Source organism: Culex pipiens, chromosome 2 (assembly GCF_016801865.2).
Source record: "Culex pipiens pallens isolate TS chromosome 2, TS_CPP_V2, whole genome shotgun sequence".
NCBI lineage: Eukaryota > Metazoa > Arthropoda > Insecta > Diptera > Culicidae > Culex > Culex pipiens.
In genome coordinates this window covers 77,069,085-77,081,604 of record NC_068938.1, presented here as the reverse complement: position 1 = coordinate 77,081,604, position 12,520 = coordinate 77,069,085, and the positions used below count along the sequence as shown (strand labels likewise).

The 12,520-nt window shown below is 42.6% G+C and overlaps 1 protein-coding gene across 1 annotated transcript; it reads left to right on the top strand.

Moving 5' to 3' along the window:
• The first annotated feature begins 1,184 nt into the window (after positions 1-1,184).
• Positions 1,185-11,205, top strand: LOC120413526 (leucine-rich PPR motif-containing protein, mitochondrial). The gene is made up of 3 exons (XM_039574398.2): positions 1,185-1,414; positions 1,549-1,733; positions 7,182-11,205. Exons 1-3 carry the CDS (start codon positions 1,278-1,280, stop codon positions 11,042-11,044), a joined length of 4,185 nt encoding a protein of 1,394 aa, XP_039430332.1. The 5' UTR covers positions 1,185-1,277; the 3' UTR covers positions 11,045-11,205.
• The last annotated feature ends 1,315 nt before the right edge of the window (positions 11,206-12,520 follow it).

Below are 12,520 nucleotides of genomic sequence, written 5' to 3'. Positions count from 1 at the left end.
GAGGGGTTTGCATGGTCTGATGAAGTGTTGCCAGGACCGAGAACCTCGGAGCAGGTGTTTTGGGTTTGATCGCACATAACTTCTTCGCATTCATTCAAAACAATGAACTTCCTCCCGGAACTCCTCCACGGAGATTGGCGCTACGTCGTAACCCAAAAGACACCTTCCCCGACCCGGACCAGTTGCTACTCATAGCGATGGCAGAGGAGTTGGAAAAGTGTCCATGACGGAGGTTTGCAAGTTTGGGCGGTTGCTGTTTGATGACTGCGATTTAAGTTTGATTGATTTGACGGGCGGACCTGGTGGAGGACGCGATTCGGCGGCCCAACTCAACGAGTGCACCCTGACAGCAAAGCGAGTCAGCAACGATGATGCAAAAGTCTGATCATTTACCAACGCCCTGCCAAAACAGGTTCCCTTCGTCGGCTGTAAAAGTATATTATTCAAAATGCAAATAAAAAAAACGCTTAAAACTCGTTTGAATTAAAAAAAAAACAGCATCATTAAAATTTTGTAAAAATTGAAAGAAAATTAAAACAGAAAAATATCATAAGGAATAAGTTTGTGAATATAAAATGCTTTACTATTAAAAATCAAATGAAAAATGTCATAAAAATTATTAAATTTTCATATACCGTTCATGTGCCATTCATATATATTTTATAAGCGGTAAAATAGTTCAAATTCGTATCCATGTATATGCTGTGTTTTTACAGTTTATATGAGGGCCACACGCTGTTTAAGTGCAGAAGCATTTTGCAAAAATCTATATGCGAAACTAATAGCGACAATCATGAATTAGATTTCAGTGTGGATGAAATTTCCACGCGGTTTTATCTTGACGGCTTCTAACAAACTGCAGAAGACAGATTGAAAACTCTCGAAAAACGCTAACAGTAAACGCTGAGTTCACTCTCGCCAACTCAAAATTGCGAATGTAAAAAAAAGAAACTGATTTTAAAAATTGAGTTGGCGGAATCAATCTCGATTTTACGTCGGATTCGCTCATTCGAATGCAGTTCCATTCGAGTTAGCGAATCCACAGTGTATTTACTACTCCGACTTTTGATGTGTCGGAGTTGCGAAATCATGTTTTCCACCGTACCTTCGTGACTTTCAACATCCTTGCCAGAACCCACATGGTCGCACGACCTCACACACACCATCACACCACCCTATCGCAAGCATCGAGAAGAGTCGGCTGTCAAAGCAAAGTAGCCTCGCGTTTTTCTCCCGTGCTCGTGGTGTAACAAGACGACAAGCAAATTCTTCCCACGATGGCCTCGATTCTGCGGTCCAGTAAGTTTGTGCGCTATTTCGCCGGGTTCGCGCGGAACATTGTGTTCAACACGGTCCGCGAGACCGAGGGCAGTCTGCTGCAGCAGTCGCAATGTCTGTGCGGCAACTCCATCAGGTAAGATCCGTCATTCCGGCTGGGGAAAGCAAAGAAAAACACCGGGCTGCAGCGGGTTGTTACGCAACATTGTGCGTTCTCCGGGCGGTGTGGGACCAGTGTGAACTAATCCGGATTGCTTTTGTTCCGTACAGTGGGTTTGCGACGGCGGCTGCCGGCAACAGCAGTCAAGGGTTGGACCGGTCCCTGAAGCGGCTGGACGAGGATGTGCGCCGTTCGGGGCGAATTTCGAGGCGTGACCTGGAGGAGGTGCTGGAGGAGATCCGGGTGAACCGGTCGGCGACCAGCGCCCAGTCGCTGCTGGTGATCCGGTGCTGTGGTGAGTCATTGTTTATGTTATGCAAACTATGTTTTAAGTTTTTTTTAAGGGTATTTTTTGCGAATAAATCAAAATCGATTATCAATATAAAAATATAGCAAAAGTAATGTTGAAAATACATCAAAAATTTGAAAACAATATCTTGAAACTATTAACATAAGATTAAATTTTCTGATGCAATTCTATGCAATTACAAAACGAATTTTGAACTTGTTATTGATAGCGAGTCCACGAGCAAAGCATATTCATCTCGCATCGACCTCACCAATTTGCCTGAAATTTCCAAGGGTTGTTTGTACATATAAAACTAGCAGCTGGCCAAAATATGAGCACTCTAGACCAACGGGAAGTGGGGCAAATTGGGACACAAAGTTTGAAGGTTCAAAAACGTCGAAAATCTTAAAAATGCTGTAACTTAGGCAAAAGACATAAAAAACAACAAAATGCAGAGTTGAGCATCCCAATTGGTTAAATCTAAAGCGAGTTATTGGCATTTTAGTGAAATAATAGCATAATTTTCAAACTCAAATAAAAAAGTGTTCCATCCAGATATCAACTCGCTTCGACCTGGAGCTTGTAGGGGGACATCTGGGACTACCATCTGAGACTGAGAACGCTTTGGGTAAGGCTGTTTAGCATATAAAAAAGTGGATTTTACTTTTAGTGAAATTTTTGATTGTAACTTTTTGCTCGGGGACCCCTTAGATCCCATTTTCGTGTTATAATTTTATCATATTCGTGTTCCTGAGAAAATTTCACAATAGAAACATGCATTAAAATGTTTATTTTCATCCATTTTAAAACATTAAAAAATAAAGTTGAAAAATATCTTCAATTCACATTTATTGAAACTCGAGTTCGTTTCCAAGGATGCTAGATGACACCAGAAAAAAAGCAGCTTCTTAATTTTTTTAACTTTAATTTTTTTAAAGGGAGGGATTTTAAAGGGATGAAAACAACCAATTAGGATGCTTCTCCTTCAGGGTGGCCACCTCGGGAAAAAAACCGGGAAAACGGGAAAAACCCGGGATTTTTATCCACCGGGAGAAAACCGGGAAAAATTCGGGAATTCGACTGACAAACCGGGAAAATATTTTAAGTTTAGTAAAAATTTGACAAAAGCCTCTTTAATGAGTTCAATATGTTCTTTTCTCAATAAGAATATTATTCCTGTTATTCTAAACGAAGAATTCGCGAAAACTATGTTTGAATTTGTGTAATAGACTCATTCTTCTTGGTTATGGATGTTTTTTTTCTGTTGTATCCTATTGTATTTTTACCTGGCGATTTTTTTTTTAATAACGAAATGTATTCTTTACCAGCGATTCTCAACCTGGGGACTTGTACACCTGGGGGTACCACGAGCGGTCTCAGGGAATCCCGAGGACAATCCCCGCAATGGCGGCCATTTGTCCCAAGCAAAATATTATATTAGTTTTGCATAAAATAAAAATTAGGATTTTTTGTAAGTGGAAATTATGGATCTCATGGTACGAAAACAACATTACAGTAAATATCTCTCTAAATTTAAAGATCAGACATTTCCTTCAAATTGTCACACAAAATACACTATTTTGAAATATTTTTCTTGGCCTGTATCTCAGCAACAAAAGAATGGATCAAAAATATTCAAAAAAGAAAGCAGAAAAGAATTTTCTCAACTATTTAATAGATAATTTTTCAATTGAAAATATTGAAACACTTCAAAAAAATACTATTTACAAAATTTAAATCTCCAAAAATTAAAATTTAAAAAAAATATGGGAGATGTCTGTAGAAATGAAAAAGACAGCGAAAATTTAATTAACAAAAGGAATTTCTCCAGATAGTAGATAGTTTTAAAGAAAAACAGGGTACAACATTTTATTTTGAAGCTTTATTAAGAAAACTGATTTGAAGAAATGTACATGGACGTTGTGTGGCCTATCCAGTATATGTTTTTAAACAACTCTAGAAACATGATTTACGACATTTTTAATACTTCAAAATTCAAGTTTCTTTCTTCGTGAATTGGAATGTAGAAAAATCTCATGCAAACGAAAAATTTCATGTATGAACGCTAGGGGGTACCAGCAGCTTAAGTAACACTAAAAAGGGTACCTAGGCTAGAAAAAGTTGAGAACCGTTGAATTATAATATATTTCAACATAAAAATAATAATATCATGGAGTTTCTGTTTGTAAATATTATTTTATTTGATAATATTTGAGATTCTTAGCCAGACAAATTATTAAGGACAACTTGCAATGATTTTTTTTGCAAAGTATTTTTTTAAATGCCGTTTGAAATTTATGTAAAACTTTCAGACATTTGAAAAATAAAATATATTTAGAATTCTGCTACAAAAAAGTCACTTGAAATACAGGCAATCACTTTTAGGTGGTTACTACATCAACACAAAAATTGAGATCATGTTGAAAAAAAAGCCGATGCTAATATTTTTCAAAGTTTTTGTCTCTCGGCTCTGGCCGGGGTCAAGTGGGGGAACAATCCATAGTCTCAACATTTGAATGGAAAAAGTGTTCAAAAATGCATTTTACACTAGTTTATTTGTTTTGCAACCAATAGTCTTCAAAAAATGTAAGATTTGACGGCAACAAAAATTTCAAAAAAAAAAACTGAAGGCGTAAAATTTTGAAAAATTAAAAGATTATTAAATCAACCCAAACATGCTTAAAAATGATTCCAAACGCAAGGGAATGCATTTTGTATTGATTTCAGCTGATTGCACTTAAATTTCAATTGAAATTTTAATGTTTTTTGAAAAATATTTTTTTGCCTCCTGATTTTTCGGGGCAAATAACGAATTAACGAGCATTTACATAAATGTTGATAACAATTTATTTTTGCAGATCTTTTCCACAAAATTAATAAATTGTAGTAATAATCAATCTCATTTAAAAAATTAAACGATTTTTTTATTTTGAGTTTATAAAATCTACATGTATGATGATGAAAAATCCCAATAATTATGGAAATTAGATGTTTGGATTGGAAACAGATAAAAACGGTTCGTTTACAACTTACTTACTTTTTACTCAAGATTTGAAAACTTTCTTGAGGAATTCAACCTTTGAACCAAATGTATGCGTTCAAAAAGTATGTTGGTAATAACGTTAGCATAAAAAACATTGTAATTTGGTTTAAAAACATTTCGGAAAATTTCTTCTGGGCTCGGGAGAAAACCGGGAAAAACCGGGAAATTGAAAATCGAAATCTGGTGGCCACCCTCTCCTTGCATTTTGTTGTAGTTTTTAAGCCATTCCAGATGCATTTTGAAATTTGGTAAAGGTTTGCCCAAGTTAGGGTTTTTTTTTATTTTGACGTTTTTAAACCATAAAACTTTGTGTCCCGATTTGCCCCAGTTCCCGTTGATCTAGAGTGCTCATATTTTGGCCGGATGCTTGTTTTATATGTAAAAACAATCCCTGAAAATTTCAGGCAGATTGGTGAGGTCCAAACGACGTCCAATACAAAGGAGTATGCTCTGTTCATGGACACGCTCTTAAAATAGATTTTTAATTCAATTTTAGAAAATTAATTTCGTGGCCCTTCTTGGCAGAAAATGTCTTACTTGACAGTTCGTTTCAAGGGGACCATAGTTGATCCATCGAAAAAATTGTAATTATCTAATATTGTCTTGTATTTTTTTATGCATTTAATTGAAAAAAAAGTGATCAGAAATGGTTTTTAATCGTATTTTTTACCGTTATACATTCAAATTAACAAAAGGCTTTATGACCCTATTATGAGCCAAATCGGTTAAGGTTTAAGGGTCGCTTTTTATCGTTAATATGGGGAAACGCGAAAACATAACTATGGGGTAAATCATCGCTTCATAATTTTGGCAGCGGGTGGCGCGTTTTCAAGACCAATTAATACTTTTTTTGAAATCATAAAAAACAACGCTTTTTGCCTACTGAGGAAAGGCTAAAAAATCACTCGAAAAATTAACTTCTTAATTCACGTATACCTATCTACTCAGAATCAATTTCTGAGCAAATGTCTGTGCTTGTGTATGTCTGTAAATCCGTGCACCGAAAAATATGCACTCGATTATCTCCGGACTGGCTGAACCGATTTGGACCGTTCTGGTTTCATTCGATCCGTCTTGGGGTCCCACAAGGCCCTAGTTAATATTTTGGAGTTTTGATAAGTACTTCACTGCCGCTCCAATCTAGTCCGTCCCATATGTAAAAAGTGGATGCTGAGATAACGACGTGAGAAGGCCAAAAAATGTTGCACCATTTTTCACATTTCCAATCAATTTTTTTTGCTAAATTTTTATACAGTTATTTCAATATTAGTTCAACAAATATTTCTAACATGAATTTGTTTCATAAAACTTAAAATTTAGAGATGAATTTGTGTTATTTTCATACTCATTTGATTTGAAACTTCCGGGAAAAATGAACAGATATTTTTTTACTGTCTTAAGGCTTAAACAACTTTAAAGTAATATAACTATTGAAAGTGAACAATTTTCATGAAACAGTCCCGTAGGTGTTGTTCTAATATTACGTCCAATGATTTTTGGGAATCTAGACCCCATACTCCATGTAGATATGTAGTAAAAAGTAAAATTTAGATAACATTTGTAGGTTTGACATCCTTACTACAGAAACAAATATGTTCATAATTGTGAGGAAGGCACCAACCACCATCGGTGGATTAAGTCACGTTTTATGCATTACTTTTGAAAAATCATGAAGTTTGACATGCATCTTGCCCTCTTTCCTGAACTAAAGTGGCCATTTCTTCCCCCGGGGCTCCTGAAACTATTGGATTGGAACTAGTACAAGGCTTCTCTCTTGAAACCATAACGTTTCAAATGCAACATGCCAAAATTACTGGACCTTCCTGGTCAATCTTCCACCGGGGTCCCGGAACATGTTTGTTTCATGAAATTCTTTTTATTAGGCCCTTTTCGGTACTGGGAACTGGTTAGGATTGAGTCGGCTTTTGTAATTACCCCGGAACATGGTTCCTGTGGCCAATTCTGTACTGTCTTATCCTGGGGAATCTTTATACTTCATACCTTTTCCCAATTTTATCCCACTGTGAATGATGCAGAACAGCTTTTTTGGCTATCAAGAAGCCCTCTGTAAATTTGTGGTCAAATAAAAACATACAAATGAAATTCATGTCTTGGTTTCTTGGAGAATTGATCTGTTGGGCCATATCTGGCCATTCCGGAACCGACCTGGTTGCAAAAGGATCGGTAAGTCCGGTTGCAAAATTTGTGTTTTGAAAAGTTAGGAAAACCCAGAAATTTGTAAAATCTGTTAGTTGAAGAGTTTTTAAGTTGCAGTCCTTTTCAAAGTTTTTTTTTATTACGTGATATCTGAACAAACCCTATTAGTAATGTAGATTCAGTCGACCAAATCCACACTAAGTATTGAGCAAAATCACTCAAACACCAACCTTTTTCTTCCCCCCCAAAAACAGGCAACCTCGTGCCGGAGGAACTGCCCGAGGTGCGCACCGCGCTCGTCCAGGAGATCTGGAAAACGCTGGACAGCCTTAACGTCGCGATGGACATTTCGCACTACAACGCCCTGCTGCGCGTCTATCTGGACAACGAGCACGCCTTCTCGCCGACGGAGTTCCTCGCGGATCTCAAGTCCAAGGGGGTGGAACCGAACCGGGTGACGTACCAGCGGTTGATATCGCGCTACTGCCAGGAGGGTGACATCGAGGGCGCGACGAAGATCTTGGAGTACATGCGCGAGAAGCAGCTGCCGGTGAACGAGTACGTGTTCAACGCGCTCATTATGGGCCACTCGCAGGCGGACGATTTGGAGTCGGCGACGGGGATTTTGGCGGTGATGGCGCAGGCCGGGTTGCAACCGTCGGCGGACACTTATACGACGCTGCTGAGCGGGTATGGACGGAAGGGGGACATTGAGTACATTACCAAGACGCTGGAGAGTTGCGAGCAGAAGGAGGTTTATCTGCTGGATAAGGACTTGTTGGAGATTATTTACTCGCTGGCGGTTAATGGGAATGCGGACAAGGTTGATCCGTTGATTGGGAAGATTCGGAAGCAGGCTGGTTACAATCAGGATGCGGTCAATGTGATTCTGCGCTTGATCAACCGTGGTCAGGAGGAGGTCGCGATGAAGCTGCTGGAGACGATGCCGCGAGCGACGAGGAATGACGGAGAGCTGGCGAATACGGGCGGATTTTTGGTGAAGCAGCTGGTGAAGGCTAGACGGCCGGCCGAGAAAGTGATGGAAATTTGCGAAAAGTTGCAGTCTTCGGGGATGAACCATCATGCTTACTTGTTGGCGCTGGAGACGGCGTTGAAGAATGGGATTACAGAGTTGGCGTACCCCCTGCTGAAGGCGTTGAACGGGCAAAATCAACCTGTGCGTCAGCACTACTTCTGGCCGTTGATTTGCGCGGCGGAGCAGCGTCCCGAGGGAGTACTTAAGGTGCTGCGGACGATGGCGGATGAGTTTGACATGCTGCCGAGCGGGGAAACCGTCCGCGAGTACGTTATTCCGAATCTTGGCGTGAAGAACCACGACGAGGTGATTCACCTGCTGCGCAGTGTCGGCATTTCACCGGCTGTGGCCAGCTCGGGCTGTGTTTATGGGGCTTTGGAGAACAACAACATCAAAGAAGCCGCGAACATTGCCGCCCGGTACAAGGCGTTCTACTCGCCGGGAGTTTACCGCAAGCCGTTGGTTTCGGCGCTGGTTGCGACGCGGGACTTTGAGTCGTACATTCGCTTCACGCGCTACCTGCACGACAACCTGCTGCGAGTTGGCTCGAAGGAGGAACAAAACGACCAGGTTGGCGAGCAGGAACAGGGCAGTTCGCCGAACTTCCAGGCCGAGGTGCTCGGTTCAATGATCTACGATGCGCTGGTTTCGTTCAAGAACAAACGCGTAGAAGCGCTGCAGACTATTTTGACTGGATTCGTGAATCAGGGGCTGACCATAAGTAGCGTCCAGGCAGAACGCATCCAGGAACGGCTGGGTGAACAACTGACGACGGAAATTTCCGCCATGCTGAGCCAACTGGCCACAGGCGAGCTGGAACCGGTTCAGCTAGAGCAAACGGCGACGCCTCGAATGCGTTCAAACAACTCCAGCCTGTCGATTCCGCAGCTCGAGCGGCTCGTCAACGACACGCAAGCTCGCGGAGAAAACAGCAACGCCCTGAAGAATCAGCTGATTCGTTCTGCGATCCGCTCGAACGACGTCGCCAAGGTGGAGGAAATCTTATCTCGTTTGGAGGGGGAGAACTACGTCGTACAGCCGGGCGTTTACGCGCAGATCATCGAAATGTACGCGAACGCTGGAAAGGTCGAGGAAGCGTTTGCCCTGCTGAGCCGCGTCAAAGCCAAGCTGCCGGACTTTGAGCTGGACAGCACCAAAGTGATCAAGTTGGCGCAATCGCTGCTGAACCAGGAACGATTCGACGACATGCTGAAGTTCCTCTCACAGCACAAGCCTGCGGTCGTTCGGGACGCCAAGGAGCAGGACTTTACCTTCAACAGTGCCTGCTGGAGGTTGCTGAACACACTTGCGGAGCAGGGCAAGGTGAACGAAGTCAACCAGCTGTTCACGCACCTGCTGGACAACGGTTACATTACGCCGCACAACATTTTCCTGGGCACGCTGATCAAGGTTCACATGTGCCGTGACGATCTGCCAAAGGCGATCACCGTTTTCGAGGAAATTAGCCAGAAATACCGCACAACTCCCTGGAAGACGGAACTGACCTGTCGGCTGATCCAGGCGGAGGACGCTGCTAACCTGCAGCGCATTACAGATCTTAGCACCGAAGTGCACGGCGAGGTAAACAGCTTGTACGATTTGGTGTTTGCCTTCGTCGACTGTGGACGCATTCGGCAGGCGCGTAAGATTCTGGAGACGCCCGGACTGCGCACGCGGTATCAGCGAATTCAGAACGCCTGCGAGCGATACCATGTCGAGGGCAAGACCCAAAGCTTGGAGGGATTGATGGAGGCGACCAAGGATTTGAACCACATCGACCGGTCGGAAATCTACTACAAACTGCTGCAAAGCTATGTCAACGAGAAGCAGCCGGAAAAGGCGCTCGGACTGTGGACCAAAATGCAGGAAGAGGACGAAACGCCGTCCGATGCGTTCCTCATTGAGTTGTCCAACTTTTTGAAGTCGAACGGCTACGAAGTTCCGTTTGTTGTGCCGACCCCGATCGCAGCAGCTGCACCTAAGAAGGCCAAGAAGACGGTGAAATTCCAGGAAACCCCGAAGACCATCCCTGCGCCAGAGCCGAAGAAACCCGCACTATCAGCCCCACTCAAAGAATTCAAAGCCGCCGTCAAGCTTAACGATCCGGATCGTCTCCTGGCCGCCAACGGCCAGCTTACCCCGACAGACAAACTCAACCTGACCGAGCAATCCCTCGTCGTGGAAGCGCTCGTCAACCGCGATCGCCTCAACGAAGCCTCCAAGCTGGTCCTGGAACTGCTCGAGCAAAACCTGCACCCCATCCCACGCATCTTCAAGTACTTCCTCAACAAACTGGCCGCCACCGGCGACCTGGCCACCTTCCAGCGCATCAGCACCCTCCTGTCCGACGACGTGAAGCGACTCATCTCGTTCGACAATCGCTTCTGCCACGCCAACCTGGCCAGCGGCAACGCCGAGCAATACCTTAAGCAGCTGGAAGCCACCATCGACGCCGTCAAGAGCAAGGAGGAAGCGGAAAAGGTCGCCAAGCACTTCCCCATCGGCGGAGCGTCCGGAATCCTGGAAAAGCACCCCGAACTGCACGAACGCTACCAGAAGCTCGCCGAACGCTACACCAGCTGGGACATCATCACGCCGATCAACGCGCTCTGGTCGCACTACTTCATCGCCGGCAACGAACAGGCCGCGAAACAGATCTGGGACAAGCACCTGTGCAACAGCTCGCGCGTCATGTTCCAGAAGATCATCCAGCACTCGCGGGACACCAACGATGACGCGCTCGTCCGGCGGCTCATCGTCCAGCTGAAAGACTCCAAAATCTCCGAAAACGGCATCGGAATCATCCACAGCTGTCTGATCGACTCACTGGTAGCGAAGAACCAACCCGTCGAAGCCCTCGAATCCCTCAAGGACGCCCTCAACTCGGTCTGCCTGGAGAACATCAACCGGTCGGCGCTGCGAAGGCTAAAGGACTCGCTGACGGCGGCCGGACACGACTTTCCCTACACGATCCCCGAGCGGACCACGACGACGGCGAACAGCAAGGCGCACGAAAGTTCCAGCAGCAGCAGCAGTAGCAGTAGCAGCAGTGATGACGAAGTTGCCAAGATCCGGAAGTAAGGGGAGGCAAAGGGAAGCGCGACTTGAGATGCAGAGTGGCATTTTGAAATGTGAAAGTAAAGCTAGCGAACCAACCAGTTGTATTCTTATCCATAGAGCACCATTAATCTGTTATTATCATCACCCAGGATGTAGTTATAAATAGATGTACTGCGAGTGAAGCACCGACGGTGGTTTCAATTTGTGATCCGAAAAAATCCTATTGAGTTACATAAAATCTTCTGTGAGTCATTCTCCGCCAATTCACAACAGCAGTTATTCCGATCCCTTTTCAATTTGCGTAAAACTTTGTCCTAAGGGGTAATGTTGGTCCATGATCACGAATCCGAAGAACATTTTCAATATCTCGTTACGGATTAGCGGTAGGATCCCTTTAATTTTTGAAAATTCGTAAAGACATGTTTTTCAATAATTTTCAGGCTAAAATGGTGATGATTTAGAAACTTGGTGGCAAATGGAGTTTTATGTTAACCCTCTACAGGCCAAATTTTTTTTTCGAAAAATTTTATTTTTCCCCGTGAAAAACTACACAGTCTAACAAGATTTTGTCTCTGAGACGAGTATATGTGTTCCTAGTAGATTTTGGCCTGCTGAATCCGAATCCGGGTCCAGAATTGCTCCAAATGGTCCCAATTTTGAGATACACCCGTTTGAAATGTTAGTTTAGGCCAAAATTAGCTACTTTGTCGACTATTTTACAAAAGAACTATTGAATAAACAAATAAACCAATACATGTATCTTAAAGTTCACGTTTTCCCCTTTCTGAAACACCCCTGGTTTTTAAAATTTGATTGTTTCTACGCATATTTATAGCCTTTTTAAAATTATATTTTCAGTTGGTTCTCATTCAAGTTTTTCCAACTTGCATGCAAGTCAAATTCTAATTTTAAAATGGCTATAAATATGCGTAGAAACAATCAAATTTTAAAAACCAGGGGTGTTTCAGAATGGGGAAAACGTGAACTTTAAGATACATGTATTGGTTTATTTGTTTATCCAATAGTTCTTTTGTAAAATAGTCGACAAAGTAGCTAATTTTGGCCTAAACTAACATTTCAAACGGGTGTATCTCAAAATTGGGACCATTTGGAGCAATTCTGGACCCGGATTCGGATTCAGCAGGCAAAAATCTACTAGGGACACATATTCTCGTCTCAGAGAAAAGAAACATTTGATTTTTTGTTGAACTGTGCTATACTTCTCTTGCTTTATGTTTTTCGACTTATGACAACTTATAAAACATATGTTACCTATTCGAACATAAATCACTTCTATATAACACATAACACAACTTGAATTTGGAGCGTTTGGTATCGTATGTTCACGCATCCTTCCTCACCTGTAGATTCTGTGAAATGTGATGCGTTCTGAGAATCCTCTCTGCGGTAAACACAACGCAGTAATGCAGGCCGCTTTAAATTTTGTACTACATTTTCGGGAGTTCTCGTATGTACTGCAATTAATAATGACAAGAA

What these genes read in the sequence shown, in the direction of transcription:
- LOC120413526 (XM_039574398.2), top strand. Translation starts at nt 1,278, where the DNA reads ATGGCCTCGATTCTGCGGTCCAGTAAGTTTGTGCGCTATTTCGCCGGG. An exon ending in CTGTGCGGCAACTCCATCAG is followed by an intron (nt 1,415 to 1,548) that starts GTAAGATCCGTC and finishes TGTTCCGTACAG; the next exon opens with TGGGTTTGCGACGGCGGCTG. An exon ending in GCTGGTGATCCGGTGCTGTG is followed by an intron (nt 1,734 to 7,181) that starts GTGAGTCATTGT and finishes CCCCAAAAACAG; the next exon opens with GCAACCTCGTGCCGGAGGAA.